We start from the raw sequence: 22,116 nt of genomic DNA on the forward strand, positions 1-22,116 counted from the left end.
CAGGTTAATTACTGCTCTAAGGACACTGCAGATGCCACGATATTGTTCTGTTCATGTGCTGGCAGCTGGTTGGATGTTGAATTGGTTAATCAAGGCAGAGGGGGTGCACTGTTAATCCAGAGACCCAGATAACATACTGGGGACCCAGGTTCGAATCCCGCCACGGCAGAAGGTAGAATTTGATTTCAATAAATATCTGGAATTAAGAATCTAATGATGACCATGAATCCATTGTCGATTGTCGGGAAAAACCCATCTGGTTCGCTAATGCCCTTTAGGCAAGGAAACTGCCATCCTTACCTGGTCTGGCCTACACGTGACTCTAGACCCACAGCAATGTGGCTGACTCGTAACTGCCCTCTGGGCAATTAAGGATAGGCAATAAATGCTGCCTAGCCAGCAACGCCCTCATCCCATGAATGAATGAAGGATTTCCTTTGATGAAGAATGCTGAAAACAGAGAGCGAACTGGGCTCTGACTAGGTTTTAAGTAGGATGCAGTTTTTGCTTTGGAAGCTGCTGGACTGCACTGGGTTTTTGGTTCTTCTGTCTCCGGTTATTGCTGAAATTTCTGAAAGAAAACCCCCGTTCTGTAGGAAGTAACTAAAAATCTCTCAAGGTCTGCAGATGCTATTTATATTAACCAGTAACTTAAGAATTCAAGCAAACCACACAGCCTTCTGTGTCTGTAATGCAAACTAACATCCAAGGATCTTACTAAATCCTGGTATTCATCACTGAAACAGTATCCAGCTGGCAACTTAGTTCTTTTTTAAAAAAATTATCTCTATACTGTGTCTGTTGGTGTGAGAGTGAGGGTTTGTGATCAAAGAAGTTTAGGCCGAGATTATGGATATTAGTTAGATTGCCTTATAGTTTATCTGTGTTCTGCAAAAGTTACATTCTTAATAATAAACTGTTAATTGTTGTTTGTTATTAATAAACTTGATGTCCGAGATCTGTTATTTGTAACATCTAGTTAGGAACAATTGGGCACTTTGAGGGTCACTGAAAGTTTTAAGATCACTGTTGCAAATTCTGTGATAGTGAGGCTAATATACTTTGGCTTACAATCTGTGTTGCAACACAGGAAGGAATAGAGAGTACAAATCAACAGATAAGGCTAGAGATCACAGAAATAATAAAAGGCCAAAACTAAAGTTTCTCTTTCTGAATGTGTGTTGTATTTGAAACAAAAAAGATAAATTGATAGTGCAATATAAATAAATGAGCACATTTTGTTCGCCATCACAGAGACACATCTACAAGGTGATATTGGAGTGTGCAGGACATTTAGGAAGAACCGGAAGCTAAGAAAATATGGAAAGGTGGTTCTGCAAATTAATGATGATATTATTACAATAGAGAGGAATAACCTTAGTTCAAGAAACCAAATTGAAGAAACAGTTTGGGTCGAGATGAGAAATAATACAACCTAAAAGTCGCTTCAGGGAGAGGCGTACGGGTCACCTAACAGAGTATAAAGGAAGAAATAATTATAGTTTTTCTTCTTCTCTTTGGCCGCCTGTTGGGATCAAGGAGACTTGCGTCCACTCCAGAGGGAGACAGGGGAGGGGTAGCAGATGGGATCTGCAGTGGCTAAACAGTCCAATCGTGGAGCTGCGGACTCTACCACAGGTAGGGCAGGAGGAGCTTGATGAGTTGGGTGAGTGATTCGCTTTGGATTCTGTGTGCTCTTTCTGCTGCTTGTGCTTTGTGCCTACTTGCTCCACTCGAAGATGCTCAAAGTAGCTGGCGCCTTTGTTAATGATTTTTCTCTAGTTTGTACATTCTAGGGCAAGTGAGGATGTTGCATTTGTTTAGGGAGGCTTTCAGGGTGTCCTTGTATTATTTCCTCTGCCCTCCTAGTGATTGCTTACCATTGAGGAACTCAAGAGTAGAACACTTGCTTAGGAAGTCTTGTTTCAGGCATACAGACAAGGTGGCCTGTCAATTGCAGCTGGTCATGCATGCCCAGAGTCGTACGGAACGGAAACAGATCCTTTGGTCCAACTCGTCCATACTGACCAGACATTTCAATCTGACCTAGTCTCATTTGCCAGCATTTGGCCCATATCCCTCTAAACACTTCCTATTCATATGCCCAACCAGACGCCTTTTAAATATAGTAATTGTACCCTACTGCACCACTTCGTCTGGTAGCTCATTCCACATACGCACCACCTTTTGCGTGAAAAAGTTGCCTCTCAGGTCCTTTTTAAATCTTTCCCCCCTAATCTTAAACCTATGCCCTCTGGTTTTGGACTTCCACACCCTAGGAAAAAAGACTTTGGCTATTCACCCTATCCATGCCCCTTATGACTTTATAAGCCGCTTTAAGGTAACCCCTCAGCCTCCAACGCTCCAGGGAAAATAACCTGAAGCTCGATACTGGGGATAATGACCTGGAAGAGGATGCTCACGTCCGCGCACCTATCGTGCCAGTGGATGTTCAGGATTTTGCAAAGGCAGCAATGGTGATAACTCTCTATGGATCTGAGATAACGGAGGTGTATGTGATACATATCAGAGGGTGGAGGACATTGGAGATGCAGAGGAATCTGGGTGTCCTTATACATGAATTGCAAAAGATTAATATGCAGGTACAGCAAATAATTAGGAAAGCTAATAGAATGATATCATTTGTTGGGAGGGGAATTAAATACAATAAAAAGGAGGGTTATGCTTCAGTCACACAGGGCACTGGTGAGACAACATCCTTGGTCTACTTTTTTAAGGATAGATGGAAATATGCTGGACCCTTCACTGAAGATTGTTGAGTCTAACACCCTGGAATTGGAAAACTGTCTAATATGGAATGTTTGGACAGGCTGGGCTTGTATCTACTGGAATTTAGAAGACACAGAAGTAACTTAATTGAAACAGAAGATCCTGAGAGATTTTAACATGGTGAATGTAAAAATAATGTGTCCTTGTGTTTGGAGAGCTTAAACTAGAAGATCACTGTTTGATAAGGGATCACCCATTTAAAATACAAATGAGGATAATTTTTTTCTGATGGAGGATCATAAGTCTTTGGACCTAACTTTTACAAAAAGAGGTGAAAAGTTCAAAAAATATGCAAGTTTATGGAGGTAGGCAGAAATATGGATTAATAAAATCAGCCACAATCTTATTGAATACTGCAGCATGTTTGTGAGGCCAAGTGGCCTACTCTTGCTCTTAGCCATATGCGCACGCACACAGAAGCTACAGGAAGTAGTTGATGCCAAAACATTGAATGTATTCAAGAGGCGGCTAGACATAGCACTTGGGGTGAATGGGATCAAAGATTATGGGGAGAAAGCAGGATGAGGCTAGAGTTGGACGAACAGCCATGATCGTGATGAATGAAAGAGTGGACTCGAAGGGCCAAATGGCCTCCTCCTGTTCCTATCTTCTATGTTTCTATGAATACACGATAAAAGTGAGTAGGAAAGAAGTAAAAAAAAAATTAGTAACTATGAATTTAACATCTTTTTATTCACTTGTGGGATGCAGGTGTCACTGGCTGGGCTAGCATTTATTTCCCATCTTTAGTTACCCTTGACAAGGTGGTGGTGAGCTGCCTTCTTGAGCCACTGCAGTCCAGGTGCTGTAGGTAGGCCCACAATGCCCTTACGGAGGGAATTTCAGGATTTTGACCCAGTGACACTGAAGGCACAGAGATTTATTTCCAGGTCGGAATGGTGATTGGCTTGAAGGAGAACTTGCAAATGATGATATTCCCAAGTATTTGCTGTTTGACCTTGATGGAAGTGGTCGTGGATTTGGAAAGTGCCTTCTAAGGTGAATTTCTGCAGTGCATTTTGTAGATAGTACACACTACTGCTAATGACCTTTGGTGGTGGAGTGGGTGGATGTTTGCGGCTGTGGTACCAATCAAGCAGTCTGCTTTGACCTGGATGGTATCAAGTTTCTTAAATGTTGTTGGAGCTGCACTCATCCAGGCAAGTGGGGAGTCAGTAGGCGAGTTACTCACTGCAGTATTCCTAGCCTCTGGCCTGCTCTTGTAGCCGGTGTGTTTATGTGGTGACTCCAGTTAAGTTTCCAGTCAATGGTAACGCCCCCTCCCTAGGATGCTGTTGTGGGGGATTCAGCGATGACCACACCATTGAATGTCAATGGCTGGTGGTTAGATTATCCGTTATTGGTGATGGTCATTGCCTGACATTTGCGTGGTGTGAATGTTACTTGCCACTTGTTAGCCCAAGCCCAGATATTGTGCATATCTTGTTGCATTTGAACATTGACTGCTTCAGTATCTGAGGAGTTACAAAGTGGTGCTGACATTTATGCAATCATCTACAAACATCTCTGACCTTATGATGGAGGGAGGTCATTGATGAAGCGACTAAAGATAGTTGGGTCCAGGTCACTACCCTGAGGAACTCCTGCAGAGATTCTCTGCAGCGGAGATGACTGAGCTCCAACAACCACAACTATCTTCCTCTGTGCCAAGTATGATTCCAACCAGTGGACAGTTTGCCCCGTTTCCCATTGGCCCCAGTTTCGCTAGAGTTCCTTGATACCAGACGCAGTCAAATGCGGCCTTGGTGTCCAGGGATACTGAAGAACAAAAAAGAAGTTTTGTGTATCTTGTTGTAATGATAATTTATAACATTATTATTTGAGAACTTGGATTCCAAAGTCGAGATAAATGGGTTTTCAGTTTTCAGTGTTGTAAAGATCTGAATTTTTTTTTAAAAAGAAAAGATTTGAAAGTCATTTGGAACAGTGAACTAAAGATAGCCTTTCAGAGAAGTCAAGTGATTTAAGCTAAATGACTGTACAAGCTACCTGGTGAGATAATTGCTTTTTATTGTTGATTTGAGCTTTTATGATCTACAGAAGAGGCCAGAAGCAGGTTGCAGTTCAGAAGAGGAGATGCAAATAGGAGATATGCTGCTTAGCAACTTAAAGGTAACTAAAGCCATGACTTTATTTCTTAGAGTTCAGTCAAAAAAGTCAAGGGTTAGCACAGATAGCAGTGTCCCTTGCTAAGAGACAGACAGACAATAGCATCTGATGAAAATATAGTAAGTCACCACAAGGAAATGCTTGTGACCTCAACAGTTCAGCAAGAAGTTTTAAAGTTTTAAAATTCATGTCTTACCAACTTGATAGAATTCTTTGAGGAAGTGACAAAGTGGATAGATGAGAGAAGGGCTATAGATGTCAGAAACATGGATTTCAGTAAGGCGTTTGATAAGGTTCCCCATGGTAGGCTGATGGAGAAAGTGAAGTCGCATGGGGTCCAGGGGGTACTAGCTACATGGATAGAGAACTAGCTGGGCAACAGGAACAGGCCCTTCGGCCCTCCAAGCCTGCGCCGATCCAGATCCTCTATCTAAACCTGTCGCCTATTTTCCAAGGATCTGTATCCCTCTGCTCCCTGCCCATTCATGTATCTGTCTAGATACATCTTAAATGACGCTATCGTGTCCGCCTCTACCACCTCTGCTGGCAACGCGTTCCAGGCACCCACCACCCTCTGCATGAAGAACTTTCCACGCATATCTCCCTTAAACTTTTCCCCTCTCACCTTGAAATCATGACCCCTAGTAATCGAGTCCCCCACTCTTGGAAAAAGTTTCTTGCTATCCACCCTGTCTATACCTCTCATGATTTTGTAGACCGCAATCAATTCCCCCCTCAACCTCCGTCTTTCTAATGTAAATAATCCTAATCTACTCAACATCTCTTCATAGCTAGCACCCTCCATACCAGGCAACATCCTGGTGAACCTCCTCTGCACCCTCTCCAAAGCATCCACATCCCTTTGGTAATGTGGCGACCAGAACTGTATGCAGTATTCCAAATGTGGTCGAACCAAAGTCCTATACAACTGTAACATGACCTGCCAACTCTTGTACTCAATACCCCGTCTGATGAATGAAAGCATGCCGTATGCCTTCTTGACCACTCTATTGACCTGCGTTCACCTTCAGGATACAATGGACCTGAACACCCAGATCTCTCTGTGCATCAATTTTCCCCAGGGCTTTTCCATTTACCACATAGTTCGCTCTTGGATTGGATCTTCCAAAATGCATCACCTCGCATTTGCCTGGATTGAACTTCATCTGCCATTTCTCCGCCCAACTCTCCAATCTATCTATATTCTGCTGCATTCTCCAACAGTCCCCTTCACTCTCTGCTACTCCACCAATCTTAGTGTCATCTGCAAACTTGCTAATCAGACCATCTATACCTTCCTCCAGATCATTTATGTATATCACAAACAACAGTGGTCCCAACACGGATCCCTGTGGAACACCACTGGTCACAGTTCTCCATTTTGAGAAACTCCCTTCCACTACAACTCTTTGTCTCCTGTTGCCAGCCAGTTTTCTATCCATCTAGCTAGTACACCCTGGACCCCATGCGACTTCACTTTTTCCATCAGCCTACTATGGGGAACCTTATCAAACGCCTTACTGAAGTCCATGTATATGACACCTGCAGCCCTTCCCTCATCTATCAACTTTGTCACTTCCTCAAAGAATTCTATCAAGTTGGTAAGACATGACCTTCCCTGCACAAAACCATGCTGCCTATCACTAATAAGCCCATTTTCTTCCAAATGTAAATGGATCCTATCCCTCAGTATCTTCTCCAGGAGCTTCCCCACCACTGACGTCTGGCTCACTGGTTTATAATTACCTGGATTACCCTTGCTACCCTTCTTAAACAAGGGGACAACATTAGCAATTCTCCAGTCCTCCGGGACCTCACCTGTGCTCAAGGATGCTGCAAAGATATCTGTTAAGGCCCCAGCTATTTCCTCTCTCGCTTCCCTCAGTAACCTGGGATAGATCCCATCCGGACCTCGGGAATGTCCACCCCAATGCCTTTTAGAATACCCAACACTTCCCCCCGCCTTATGCCAACTTGACCTAGAGTAATCAAACATCTATCCCAAACCTCAACATCCGTCATGTCCCTCTCCTCAGTGAATACCGATGCAAAGTACTCATTAAGAATCTCACTCATTTTCTCTGACTCCTCGCATAACTTCCCTCCTTTGTCCTTGAGTGGGCCAACCCTTTCTCCAGTTACCCTCTTGCTTCTTATGTATGAATAAAAGGCTTTGGGATTTTCCTTAACCTTGTTTGCTAAAGATATTTCATGACCTCTTTCAGCCCTCTTAATTCCTCGTTTCAGATTGGTCCTACTTTCCTGATATTCTTCCATCAGCTGGGGATCATAATTTATTCCATCTGACCCTATGTAATGGAGATACACTGTAATATCTGTGCATATTGTTTTGAAGTCCAATTGCCCCACCAATTTAGCTTAGCACATCACTGTAGTGCATGGTTACAAAGAAATTAATCTTTCCAACAAATCAATGGCCCCTTAAAAAATTAACCTGATTTCTTATATTTTTCAGAGTCCTCACATATTCTCACTGTTCTAGTTGGGAAGCTTCATTCAAAATAAAATGCAGAATAATTTGGTTTCCAATACTTTTCCGCATCAGCTTGTAAAAGATTTAAAAAAGACACTCTTTGTTCTGAGTTATCAGCCTTTTCAGTAAGGTTCAACTGTCTCTGAATTCCTGCAGTATGCTGTGTTCCAAGTCTCCTCTTCCTCACTTGATTGGCTCTGGATGTAGTACTAATGAGCAGCTCTGTAAACTGGGTTTAGTATTATCTTTTCCCTGTGGATTCACACGATCGCATTGTCATTTGCTTAATTGGAAAAAGTTACTTTGTTATAACATCCCTGTCATTCAAAATCTATCTTACTTTGGTCAAAGCCACAGTTGAAGTAAAATTGAATGAAGGAATGTTTACCCTTCTGGTGGACAGATTTTCTAAAATTAGCACTGGTGTCAGTTGTCATTAAATAGCGAGAATTAAAGGGTACAAGAGAGGTGAAGAAACAAGATCGGCTAACTATAATGTGGCAGAAACATGGTCACGATGGCATATATTTAGTGAACAATTGAGAAGAAGTATAAAGACTCAGTTTCTCAAACATCAATGGCAACAGGTGTTGTGTCAGGCAATCAGTGGAATTGTGCGTCCTTTACCAAATGCGCATTTGGTAATGGTGGTGGAGTAGAATTTATTCAATGAGAGAGAAGGGTAACTGGATGGGACCCAATCAGCTTCTCATCTCCACCCCAATAACGTCACTGTAGCAAGGCCCACGTGCTGCCAGACTGCAATGAATGTCCACTAAAATGCTTTATCCTGCAGTTGCCGTCATTAGCCCAATGGTGGCCAAGGGTTTTGTTATGTGAGGAGCATGACAATCAAACTGGTACAGTTTGTTTCTGGGTTTCCAGGAAGGTTAGTGCAATAGTCAATGGTACACGGCCAGAAAGAGGGACCTGTCAACACAAAGGCCTGGGGTGTGTGTTAAAAGCCCTGCACTTTTGATGTTGACCCTGCTCCTGTGATCCCACTCCAGGCACAATGACCGCCACCCTGGATCCAGACCCGATACTTAACCCCTGATGGGTGTCATACTACAGCAGCTATTACCCTAATGGTGACACTGCCAATCAATGGAGCTGTTGTTTCTGATTGTCTATCATATCTTAGTAGGTTAGAATCCCGTCAACGCGAATCTTGATCCCAGACCAAGCTCCACTGCAGGCCTGTCAAGTGTTCCTGTGGAACAATACAATGGACCTTCCTAAAAAGAGGCAATGCAGGGCCCTCAGGTCAGTGACTGAGATCTTCATCATTGCCACAAGGTTCTGGCCAACCTGCCAGAATGGAATAACTAATGGAAAAATTCAACGGATGAATAGGGTGTTAAGCCAAGCACATGGACTACGTTGTGACAAGACAACTCCTGATAAGTATAAAACTGACAGGTTATACATCAAGAATGCTTGACCTTTGGAAAAAAGGGTGAGGGACAACTGGATTGTTGTTTTTTGAGTTGATGATGGGTTTGATACAGTAAACATAGATAGTTTCAAATTGTGGTTGACACCAAAATTAAAGGCCATAAATATAAGACAATTTTAGGAAATAAAATAAGGCATTCAGAAATTTCTTTACTCAGTGAATGATTAGAATGTGAAACACATCATGACAGGGAGGACTTGAGGCAAATAGCATAGATCAATTTATGACAAACCTAGATAATCTTATGAGGGAGAAAGGATTATAAGGGTGTGTTGTAAGAACGAGTAGTATTAGGCTGGAGGAGGCTAGTGTGAAGCCTAAACAAGGACTTGGACCAGTTGAGTTAACTGGGCTGCTTCTCACTGCACATTCTATTTATTAAGATATTTTGCAGCTGGTTATGCACTAGGTGAGGGAACATATTTCTGACATTTTAAGTACATTATAGTTAGAAATTTCTGGTTCATATTCACAATAAGCTTGGTTAGGGTTACTGAAACAGAAAATCTACTTCAACACAATCCCAGCTGTTAAATGAATTATCATTGAAAGGCATCTGGTAGCTCAGTAGGTGCATATACCTACTAGGCTTGCTTGATTACATGTCCAGTTGTCAGGTAAAGAGTGGGTCAGGTTCAGTGGTGATGCCCTCTTTCATAGTCAAACATACATAAAATACCCTACTTGTTTCACTAGGTTAGGAGTGGACAGGATCGGGCCTGACTTTCTACAGTTTCAAACGTGGTTCTCAATGTCTATTGGGTAGGTGTTACTCATATTCGTTGTCACAACTTTCGAATCTAATAATGATTTAAAGGATTGTTTTACAGCCTCCACTTTTTGATTTCCCTCAGATATGCCATGAGGGCACAGTCCCTTTCCCAGTATTACCAGGACTGCTTCTATCTCATCTATCCACCGCCTCGTTTACTCTTTCATTCTTACTGTACACACAAAATTATATTCCAACAAGGAGCCAATACTGCAGGAACAGAAAATGACCAATTAAACATGATAGGGAATGATGGAACTAAATTGGTTAATCTCTCAACTGGAGTAAGTTGTGACTTGGTTGCAGCACAGCAATTCTTCAGACAAGTACATCAACACCAGCACGTAAACCTGTGTGCAAATTCTGTAGATATTCTCAAAGAGCTTATACCTATTCATCAGTTTAAACCAAGTGCATACCTTCCCTGAATAATAGTCAATACAGGTCTTTATCCCGAGGGCTTTTGTTCCCCTAATGAAAATTTATTATAGTGCCTGCAAACTGGTAGTTTCTAAATTTTCTGCTAGCAGAGGTTTTAACAATATTATTTATTTAAATAAATATCTATCAATAGGCATCTGTTGCCATCTCTGGCTACTTCAATACACCAGGCACGCAGCTTAGAAGCTGGGACTAATTTTGGCCACCATGAAATAATAGAGTATATTTACTAACAGCATATAACAGGATTATCTGACCTCTCCCATTCTGTGGGCCATTTTGGCTTGCACCCAAGGGACCTCATTTTATGAACTAGATCTTGGGAGAACAGCGTAAGGAGGCTGCTTTCTCCAATTTTCTTTTAGATCATAGGGCTGGTGTCTTTGTGAACTGGTGGTGAAAGCTACATGCAAGCCATAACTTTTGGATCACTGAAATTTGGTGAAGCAACGGCCTAGCGGTATTATCACTAGACTATTAATCTGGAGACCCTAGAAATGTTCTGGGAACTTGGATTTCAATCCTGCCAAAGCTGATGGAGGAATCTGAATTCAATAAAAATCTGGAATTAAGGGTCTAAAGATGACCATGTCCATTGTTGGAAAACCCCATCTATTTCACTAATGTCCCTGACCTGGCCTACATGTCTTATGATCTTAAGTCAAGTTCATTATTGAAAGGATACGTGACTCCAGACTCTTAACTGCCTTCTGCATAATTAGTGTGGGGAATAAACGCTGGATTATACAGTAACAGCTACATTGCATGAATTAATTAAAAAAAAGGACACCACCACCAACAATGTACATTGATTAGTGCAGTTAAAATAGTAAATTACTCCAACATGCTTGAAATGTTAATTCCTCCCCAACTCTGTAACCTATTCAAGCCTTACAATCTTCTCCGTATACCTTGAATTCTGCCCATTGTGGTTATTCCCAACATTAACTGCTCAACGTTTCCACTCATACTTTCACCCTTTTAAACCATAAGGCTAAAGGGCTACATTCTTAAACCACTCTGCCTCACTCTCCTCCCTTAAGTTTATCCTTAGTATTCACTACTTTGATCAAGGTTTGTCCTAGTAGTTACAAATGTGGTTTGACATTAAATTCCAACTGATCACATTTCTGTGAAGCACCTTCAGGCTTCTTGCTATGTTTAAGGGGGCTCATAATTGTAAACTGATATTAAGTATATATCACTTAGGAATAGGGAGTTATTTGGCCCTTCAAGCCTGATGCACCATCTAAACGATCATAGTTGATCTGGTTATGACCACATCTCCACTTTTCTGATGGAACTCATAACCCAGGCTCCCTTGTTTACCCAGCAAAAAGGCCATCAAACCACAAGCCCACATTACTCAAACAGAAGGTGTCTGTACATTAGAGAAACGGATGCAAGTGGAAATTAATTTTCCTGGCTTTGAGGATCAGTGTGTCATGACACCCCATGCACTGCCTTCAACATTCACTTCCTCCACAATTATCACATGTGGCAACAATGTATGCTATCTACAAGATGCACTGCAGCAATTTGCCAAGGCTCCTTTGACAGCACTTCCCAGACCTGCAAAGTCTACTACCCCAAAAAACAAGGACAGCGGGTGCATGGGAACATGACCACCTGCAAGATCCCCCTCCCCAAGTCACATGCCAGATCAAAATGCTGGAACTCATCACTAACAGCACTATGTTTGCACCTACATCAGAAAGTAGTTTTTCACACAAAAGGTGGTAGAAATATGGAACCCAAGCCTCAAAAATGCTGTGAATGCTAGAGTTGCATAATTTCAAAATAGGAATCAACAGATTTTTATTGGGTGTGTGATCCTTTTGCGAACTTTGGGTAATGGAGCCAATGTACAGATCAAATGTAATCTAATGGAAAAGCAGAACTGCTTTGAGAGGTTCACTGGTCAATTCCTATTCCAATGTAATGTCATTACATCATGGTTAAAAACTGTTCCTTTGGAATGAACCCAATTATTTATTCTTTAGAAAAAAATGCAAAAACTGAAAATGTTGCAAATCAGGACTAGAAGCCAAACAGCAGGTCAGTCAACACCCGCACAGAGAACAGATAGGTCAACATTTCTGGTTGGGCCCTATATCAGGCATTGACTGCCTGAACTCCTCACAAATGTCAATTTCTTGCTGTGTGTTTCCACCATTTCCTGTGTTTTTTATCTCTTTGCAACAGAGTTAAATAGATCCGCATTCTAGACCTCCGTGCTTTATCCTCTCTGTTTGGGTCAATTCTATGAATAGGATTCACCAGTCGCAGCTTGATTGAAAGGTGCCATTGAAACAATAATCTGTCAATCACTTTATAGATGTCATTCAATCCACTGGGCAGAGATGCCACCTTTCAGATGAGATGATAAATAAGATTCAGCTGCGTTTTCAGGGGGATGTTTAAAAAAACGTCCCATGGCATCAAAGAAAAGTGCATTATTTATATATTAATTATATTTGGTTGTATGCAGGTGTGCACTATCTGGGAAGTCACTTCTGCTCCTATAAACAGGAACATACTAAAATTATGCTGCCTAGGTTTTAACAAAGAGCACGCTTGTAACATGTTTCATTGGAAATAATCTTTATAGAATTCTATATGCGTTATGTCCAATTTCATCTTTCATGACCTGGTGACATTCTGGTGTATAATACAGGGGTTTAGTATCATGGCCAATATTTATTCCTAAACAATCATTACTAAAACAGATTGGGGCTAAAATCCAACTTCAGCCGAGGTAAAAACAGATGGACGCTTATCAAACTGTTACTGTTTTATGTGTTTGTCAAAATTAAATTCACCTTACACTGTTTGGACATTTATTTCACTGCGTTTGGTGGGATTTTCCACTGCACAAATTGACCTTAATTTCCATACAATTTAACACCAACTATTTCAAAGGCATTTCGCTGAATGTGAACCATTAAGATGCCCTCAATTCCTGAAAGGTACTATATTAATACAGGCTCTTTAACCATTTTAAAATTTTCATCCAAGTTTACCTTCCACACCATCAGTTGTGCAGATTCCCAAAGGAGGAGGCAGTGCCTCCAGAGCATGAAAGCATCATTAAGAATAACGGTAGGCATCAGTCAGGCGTCCAGTGAATCCTGGTTAGTCTAGGACAAAATTAAGTTTTGCAACACGTTCCATCCCTCAAAGGCATAGTCACATCTGCTTAACTAGTGTCATTTAGATAAAGAAATCTGCAATCTATATCTGGTCTAGGTCATGAGAGGCATGGATACGATGAATTCACTCAGTCTTTTTTGACGTTGGGGGAATGGAGGACTAGAGGCTATCAGTTTAAGTTAAGAGGGAAAAGAATACATAAGAACCTGAGGGGCAACTTTATTACACAGAGGGTGGTACACATATGGAATGAGCTGCCAACGGAAGTGGTTGAGGCAGGTACATTAACAACATTTAAAAGGCATTTGAACAAATACATGGATAGGAAAGGTTTAGAAGGATATGGGCCAAGTGCAGGGAAATGGGGTTAGCGTGGTGGACATTTTGGTCAGCATGGACCCATTTGGGCCGAAGGGCCCATCTCCGTGCTGTAATACTCTATGATGTGTACACCCACAGCAATGTTAATTCAACTGTTACCTGAAATGGTTTAGCAAGCCACTCAGTTCAAGGGCAATTAATACCGGCCTTGCAAACAACACCCATAATTATGGTATGATAAAGAAGAAACAAGCCATTTGGATCATCAAGTCTGCAAATGCTCATCCCACATATCAATATATTTTTTTCCAACTACTTAATTCTCATTTTAAACATATAACCCTCAGAGTGAACCTAAGGTCACTTTTATTATCCATCTTTTGAAGTCTTCAAAAGATGGGAATAAACTACCTTCTCGAGACCAATTGTTTTTGATTAGTTTTTTAGATCACATTAAAGTCAATCACACAATGGTGGGAAGATCATTCAAGAAGCAACTGCAAACAGTTAGGCCTAGGATACATTGCGCATTTAACGATAGTTTGACAGCTTTTATTGTGATTTTCCCTTGTGTCAGCCCATTCCTAAAACAGCATGTTTATGAATCTGATTTCACAGTTTGCCATTGGAGGTTTTGACAAACTGGGAAGCAATCAATCATTATTTAGCCCATCATGAACTTTCCGAGCCTGAAAGACTGCTATCAGGTCACTAAACTTCTCAAGTTTTTCTTCGTAACAGTAACTTAGCAATCCTGTTTACATCTTTGAGACATTAAATTGCACCGTTTCATTTGTTCTATATCTTATCAATGATGGATTCGTCAAATATACTCAATATTCTAACTGTAGCACAACTTATTTTAATTTAGTTATATTTATTCTGTGTTGCTACACGCAAGACCAAGGATTCCATTTGCCAGTTTTTTATGGCCTTCATTAGCTGCAGCATCAGTTTTCCTGCAAATGAAAGTCTTCTTTATTTGAAAACTTAATGCATTAAGCATACCTTTACCCATCCATGTTTCCAAAATGGGAAAAACGTCATAATTGTCTACCTATAGTTGTAATTGTGACGTAACTGAACATCCTGTTAAACTATGCATGTTCTTCTGCATGTTTTCGCAATTTATGGTATGAATATAAGCTGTTATTCTGTCTTTTCTAACAGTAAATAAGGACAGCCCAACAAAGAACCCAATGTGACAAACCCACTGCTATACTTCAGAGTTTGTTTTGTCATTTCAATAATCCAGGTCAACCCACTCTCCTTAACTTCACGTACCAGCATAAATCTTTTATTTGGTACCTCCGCTTATTCTTTGAAAATAATATAAATTGCATTAATTACATTCCTTTACTCACTTTCATTGTTTTTTTTCCAGATACTCTAGATTCAGAGATTAATGCTAGGAACTCGTACTCACGTACCTGGGGTTTGTTAGTTTGTAGCATGACTTCCAGATCTGAAGCATGTGCTTGCAGGTGAGTAAAGCTTCATCAGGACCCCTACACACTGATTCCAGTTTTACTTTAGTGAACAGCAATCTATGAAGAAAGAAAGTATGATTAACTTTAATAGATCATAGAATTTTTCTGCATAGAAAGAAGTCAATCAGCCCAAATGGGCCTACGCTGAAACTTGTGAACAGCTATTCAATTAAATCTCTTAAAAGTAAGATGTTCGGGATTACTGAAGAGAGCATCTGATATCACTAAATCCAACTGCTCACCCAAATCTGCAATAATGACATGAATAAGAAATTGCAATCGCTCCCTAAAATTCCCCATCTCTTTCATTCTTAAAGATACTTCTTAAAGGCTTCCTCAATGACCATGCTTTAATTCATGTTTATCTGTCTGACCTTTCAGGTGAATGTAAAAGAACTCATGGTGCTACTTTGAAGAGGAGCAGAGGAGTTCATCTTGGTGCTTTGAACATTGCTCATCTTTCAATCAACGGCACTGTGAAACTATCTGGGTATTTATTGCAGTGCTCAACATGAAAATTTGGTTGCTGCACATAACTTTTCTTTCAAAAATAATTAATAAAATTTGATAAAATGAAAATATTTCAGAATGATTGAGATTTGAATCAACAAACGTATTGTTCTTGCAGCTGTGGCTCAGCACTCTCAGCACTGAGTCACAAGGTGGTGGGTTCAATTTCCATTCAGAGACAACTCTAATCCACTTAAAAGTGCTTTTGGACTTTCTGATCTTGTGTCAGCCGCACGATAAATGCTTTTTTTAAAACCTGGTATTTTTCCTTTTAAACATGGTACTGAAAACATAAGCCAAATCATATTGCAACAAAAAGCGAAAGAACTACCAACCTGAGGAAGGTCACCGGACCCGAAACTTTAACTCTGTTTTTCCCTTCACAGATGCTGCCAGACTTGCTGAGCTTTTCCAGCAACTTTGTTTTCATAATGTAACAAAACTGGCCAGAGAATTTTATTTAAAGTCTGATGAGATTGTAGTTCAGAGCACGACTGTAACTGAAAAATCTCCACTGTTCCACATCTGGAACTGCATGACTTAGAAAGTACCTTTCAGGCATGATGTTAAATATTGTAGGAATGGGTCTTCTTGAATAACCCAAAAGTACTCAAATTCTTTACTCATGGGATGCTGGCATCGCTGATAGATCAGTATTTATTGCCCACAAGGCAGTTAAGAGTTTAACACATTGCTGTGGGACCTAGTAAGGATAATTGATTAGTGAACCAAATTCTGTTTTTAAGAACAAACCAGTGGTTTAGTGGTCACCATTATGTTAACTTCTTTTCTATTTCAGTTTCTTATTGAATTTAAATTTCACCGTCAGCCATGGAGAGATTGAAACCTGTGTTCTCAGAAAATTAGCCTTTGTTGTGGATTACTCATCCAGCTACATCATCATGACACCACCACCTCCCCATTTGTATTGGACTGATATTGTAGCAAAACATTTCATTTCACGCAAGAGTATTCAGGCAAAAACTAATACTGGATCAAAGGAGATGTTAGGAGGAGTGATTAAACACTTGGTCAGAGATAAATTTAACTAGATGCTTTGTTTATCTAGTTTGGATTTAATTTCAATCTTGTTTAGGAGAGACAACTTAAGCATAGCAAAGTTTGTAACACATTGTTTTGTGCTACTCTTTAAAATGGAAGGGCAAAGTTATACTCAAGTACATGATGCTGTTTCATCTGTAATCTTTTCACCTTCCTATTTTGATTCAATTTCCAGATACTGAATCAATGCCACACATAACACCTTTATGCACAGAAGCTGACTGATCACAGCTTCCAGTTAACAGTCATCCTTTTACCTCTCATACAGATTCAAATTCCACCACTTCAGTCATGTGCAGGAGTTAATCATCTTCAGCTGTTTTATCACTGACCTTCCCTCCATCATAAGGTCAGTAGTAGAACTATTTGTTGATTGCACTATATTCAGCACCATTCATAACTCCTCAAACACTCAAATGGCCCAGGTGCATATGCAGCAAGATCTGGGCAGCACGCAAGCTTGGGCTGTTAATACATCAGCCATGACTGAAAGGCAGAGCAGACTCAATGGGCCAAATGGGCCAATGTATCTTATGGTCTTAAGTGGCGCATAACATTTACTCCACACAAGTGCCAGACAATGACCACCTACAGCAATAGTGAAGCTAGCCATCTTTCTTTGATGTTCAATGGCAGTACATTTGCTGAATTCCCCACTATCAACATCTTGGGGGCTGCCACTGACCAAAATCTGAACTAGCCATGCAAAATAAAAAATCAGGTTAGAGGCTGGGAACATGCCGTGGACAAATGTCTCCCAGTGCCTGCCTACCATCTAGAACAGTAAAGTCAGGAATGTGATGGAATATTCTCCACTTTCTTGAATAAGTGCAGCTGCAACACTTGAAGCCTGACATCATCCAGGAGAAAAACTCATGGTTTGATTGGTTCTCCATCCACTACCAACGTGCAGTAGTGTGTAACATCTACAAAATGCACCATAGTAACCTACCAAAGGCTCCTTAGACAGCAGCCTGGACCAAACCCCTACCAGCTGGAAGGATGAGGGTAGATGATGTATGGTAAGCTCTATTCAAAGCCCCATACCATCCTGACTTGAAAATATATGACTGTTGCTTTACTGTCACTGGGTCAAAATCCTGATATTCCCTTCTCAACAGCATTGTAGGCATCCAGATATCCCAAAGACTACAGCAGGGCAATATATGCTGGCAGTGCCCACATCCCGTGAGTGAATATCTTGAAACGATATGTCAGCTTCCCTTTAAATGCACATGGCTCAGGCTTCCAACACCATCATCATGGCCATCAAGTTGCGACTCTATGTGCCTTTGTGGCTAGCAAGATATGGAACAGAATAGCAAAGATATCCAACTAAGTGAAACACCTTTTACCAATGTTGCCTAATCAAGATCATGGCATCACACGGAGAGACATCACCAATGAAGAGGTGCTACCAAGGACTGGTCAGATCCTGTCCACTGGGATGGAAACACAACTTGAGGCTTGCAGGACTCAAGTCTCGTCAACCAGATATACCACATCTAGACAGGCAGTAGAATAGATACTACCAGATGGTAAAAACAAAAGCAGGCTGACCAAAGACAACCTGGGCTGGAACAGGAGAGGTTGTGATGCATAGGGAATTAGCAGAGCCTTTCTGACCATTGTCCCACACTTCCAGCCCCTTTGCTCCATTTAGCAATTATGGTTTTTACTCCAAAGTCTAAACTGTTAATATAGTTTATAATGGGGACACAGATGATCCGAGATGGAGCACAGACAGTTGAAGCCACCAGAATGGTAGGAGGCAGTCTTGATGACAGCACAATACCATGTCCTTTACCTACCCTTGACATCACGAGCTGCTTTCAGCGCAGCCAAACCATTTTCATCTACTTATAATCTGGATTGGAACTTTTCTTTCTTGCTGGTTTACCATTATTTATCCTTTTGTCTGCCCAACTATCTTGCTCTCCCTCTGGGTTCTGTCACCACCTATCACTTACTCCTTAACCACTCCCCCACCTTGTCTTCAGCATATATGCCACCTTATTCTAACTTCTACTAGATTTGACAAAGGGTCATTGGACCAAATGTCAACTCTATTTTCTCTTCACTCAGATGCTGCCAGAGTTGCTGAGTTTCTCCAGGAATTTCTGTTTTTGTTATGTTGTTGAAAGCCCAGCTCAGTGTCAAATAGGAAGACCAAGTTGTGAGTACACTTTTTTAACCTCACAATGACACGTGCTGCAGTAAAGGTTATTGATTCCCCATTAACATTTTACTGTACCTAGGTACATGTGACAATAATAAATCAAATCAAAGAACCAAAAAGGTTAGGTACTCACACGAAGTGCTCAGGATATTCACTCAGTGCCATGTCGATAATGTTTACAGCATCATGATAGTGCTTCTGTGCTGAAAGAAGCAATGCCAGTAGGTGCAGGGAGTTCACATCATCTCCCTGCAGTTGCAAAGCTTGTCGAACGTAACCCAGCGCTTCTGGGATCTGAAAACAATACATTGGCGTTACACAGTAAATAAGGCCTAAAGTAGAGTGAAACCCTCTGAAAGTATTGTGCTCAATTTACAGCTGTTTTCAGTCTTATTCCATGATTTACAAACACTGAATCATTTGATTCCTGTGATCAGACAAGCATGGGTTTGTGGACAAGCCAGACGAAAGAAAAAGGCCAAAGATACTTGCTAGGCAAGTCAGAGGTAACCATACATCTCTCCCGACTTTATACTGAAGAAAACTGTTTAAATATTCTCTGGGATAGATGTCCAATTGGTAGCCTATTTTTTCAGATTGATATTATTTTGAGAAAATCAAGAACCAAAGTCATAACTGCTACTGCTTTACTAGAGACCCCCTGAAACTTTCCCTAGTGGAGAAAGCGGAATGTGTTGCTGAGTAGCAGGAAGATCAGGAATAAGAAACTTTGATTGCTACAGACTGCAGTTTTAAACTGCTCTGGAAAGTTGGTCATTAAGAGGCAACCAAATTGGTTATGATAGTATTATGGTTACACTTCTGGACTAGGAATCCAGAGTCTAGTCTGATAATCTGGAAACAGGAAATTAAAAGCTACCATGACAACAATGGAATTTAAAATTAACTGATTAAATAAATCAAGATGAGAATTATTAATGATGACCATCTAATTATCAATCTGTCAGAAAAGCCCAACTAGTTCACCATTTCCATTTGGGAATGAAATCCACCATCTTTATCCATTTGTCTTGTTTGTGACTTTACATCCAGAGAAAAGTGGTTGACTCTTATTTGCCCTAGAATGACTCACCCATGATGACTAAGGTATAATCACGGTGGGCTTCAAAATGTGGCATACTACCATCTTCCCAAGGAAGGATGGGTTATAAAGAATACTGCCCTTAGCAGCAATGCCCACACCAAATGAATGAGGTTTAAAAAATGCTGACACTCAACATTCCTTGTGATTCTTTTTTGTGTATACCAGTAATTTAGGTGGACATCCCATTTAAATTTTTTTTACCTTTTGAGTTACTGTACAGCTTACAGAGAGGAGTGAGCACTTGGATTCGAGTCACAGGAAACACAATTGGAGTAGGCTATTCAACCCATTGAGCCTGTTCTATCATTCATTATGATGGTGGGCTGATCATCCTTTTTGATGCCTTTTTCTTTCACTAACTGCATATCCCTTTCTGTCATTGACAGTCTGTTGTTGCCTAGTGTAAAGCCTATATCTTTTTAGCTTTGCAGTTTTGATTGTGAACTGATATGGGAGTCAGAGGCTTTACAAGTATGAACCAGTTATTTTGCGCCTCTTGCAAACAAGTGAAAGTACTTGGAGAAGGAAGATCAAGGAGCAGCAAGTCCTGACAATCCAGGAAGACAGGGCTCACCAAACTGCACTCCAGTCTTTCCCTCTGCCCACAATTCTTTGTGACTGTCTGTGTGTCTCTGTAGAGAGAGTTTTATAAAGGGGTTATCATTTTAACTGGTAGAGTTATAAGTTGATGGTTCATAATTCTTTACCCGTAGCTAGAATCGAGTCTTGCAATAAAAGTCATTTTTGTTAAGTACAGAAACTAGGTCTGTGCTTTGTCAATATGGGTCTAAAAGACAGGTAAGTTAGGGAGTTTTGTACACTTTTACAAAAATTTTTAAATCTTAACTCCAGGAGTAATTGGGCTCAGTTTCCTGCACACTACTTCAGTGAGGTGTAACACTAATTTAAACATACTCAAAGATAACAAGGTGTAGAGCTAAAATGAACACAACAGGCCAAGCAGCAGAGGAGCAGGAAAGCTGATGTTTCGGGCCTAGACCCTTCTTCAGAAATACTCAAAGACTTATCTTCCACAGCTCCACGAAGTAGAGAAATCCAAAAATTCACCAATTTCTGAGTTTTAAGGAATACAATTTTGAACAATGATGGCCAATGTAATCACCACCTCCATAGCTACCTCTTTCAACACTATGGGATGGAGAATATCAGGTCTGGACTTAACAACCCTCAGTTCAATTAATTTCATCTTTTAATTAAAACTGACATACTTCAATTCTCCATTTTCTCTGGTCCTTGGGTCTCTAATTCTCAGAGATTTCTTGTATCTTCCTAAGTGAAGAGTGGCATAAAAACAATTATTTATCTTCTCTACTATTTCTCTATTATCCCTTATAAAGCCTCCTGACTCTGCCTGGAATAGATCCACGTTTGGCTGAGTTAATTTCTTTACATGCTAATAGAAGATTTAATTGTGTTCTCATGTTCTTTGTTTGTTTACATTCATACATTCTTTTACTTCGCACTGCTCACCAGGGACCCAGTTCGATTCCACCTTCTGGCAACTGCTCATGTGAAGTTTGCATGTTCTCCCTGTGTCTGCGTAGGTTTCATCCGGGTACTCTGGTTTCCTCTCTCAGTCCAAAGATTTGCAGGTTAGGTGGATTGGTCATGCTAATTTGCTGATAGTGTCCAGGGATGTGCAGGCTAGGTGGTTAGTCATGGGAAATGCAGGGTTACAGGGTTAGAGTAGGGGTTTAGGTCTGTGTGGTATGCTCTTCAAAGGGTAGGTGTGAACTCAATGGACCAAATATCCTGCTTCCACACTGTAGGGATTCTATGGTCTTTGTTTGCTGTCTTCTAAAATCCATACAATTCTTAATTTTATTCCAATTTCTGGCAAATTTATTGGCCTTTTCTTTTAAACCTGTAGAATTCTCAACTTCCTTTGTTGGCATGGTTGACTAATTTTTGGGGTTTCTGTGCCTTGAAGGAATAGAAAAATGCTGCAATTCTTTAAATGCATTGCCTATATACTTTTTAAAAGTATATTTCTAATTCATCACAGCCAATTTGCCCGCTATACCTTCATAATTTATTTTGTTTCAATTTAACATCCCTGGGTTCAGATTCACTTTTAAACATAATATAAATGCTATCATATTATGCTCACTCATCCCTAAAGGAGTATAGCTTTGGCTAGGTAAGGGTGGCAGTTTCTCCCTGAAGGAGACTAATGAACCAGTGAGCGT

At 40.6% G+C, this 22,116-nt stretch overlaps 1 protein-coding gene and 1 long non-coding RNA gene across 2 annotated transcripts in view; one reads left to right on the forward strand and one right to left on the reverse strand.

The window, feature by feature from the left end:
• ttc7b (tetratricopeptide repeat domain 7B) overlaps window positions 1–22,116 on the reverse strand; it is a 301,097-nt gene that overhangs the window by 129,346 nt on the left and 149,635 nt on the right. Inside the window, exons 12-13 of the mRNA XM_048599973.1 lie at window positions 18,935–19,095; window positions 14,991–15,107 (exon numbers count right to left, since the gene is read on the reverse strand). Of these exons, the coding sequence (XP_048455930.1) occupies window positions 14,991–15,107; window positions 18,935–19,095 (278 nt within the window). The remainder of the gene's footprint in view (window positions 1–14,990; window positions 15,108–18,934; window positions 19,096–22,116) is intronic.
• Window positions 1,577–15,541, forward strand: LOC125483692. The gene is made up of 3 exons (XR_007262641.1): window positions 1,577–1,666; window positions 14,945–15,044; window positions 15,432–15,541. It is a non-coding gene; the product is annotated as an uncharacterized LOC125483692 (long non-coding RNA).

Source organism: Rhincodon typus, chromosome 8 (genome assembly GCF_021869965.1).
Source record: "Rhincodon typus isolate 14 chromosome 8, sRhiTyp1.1, whole genome shotgun sequence".
Taxonomy (NCBI): domain Eukaryota; kingdom Metazoa; phylum Chordata; class Chondrichthyes; order Orectolobiformes; family Rhincodontidae; genus Rhincodon; species Rhincodon typus.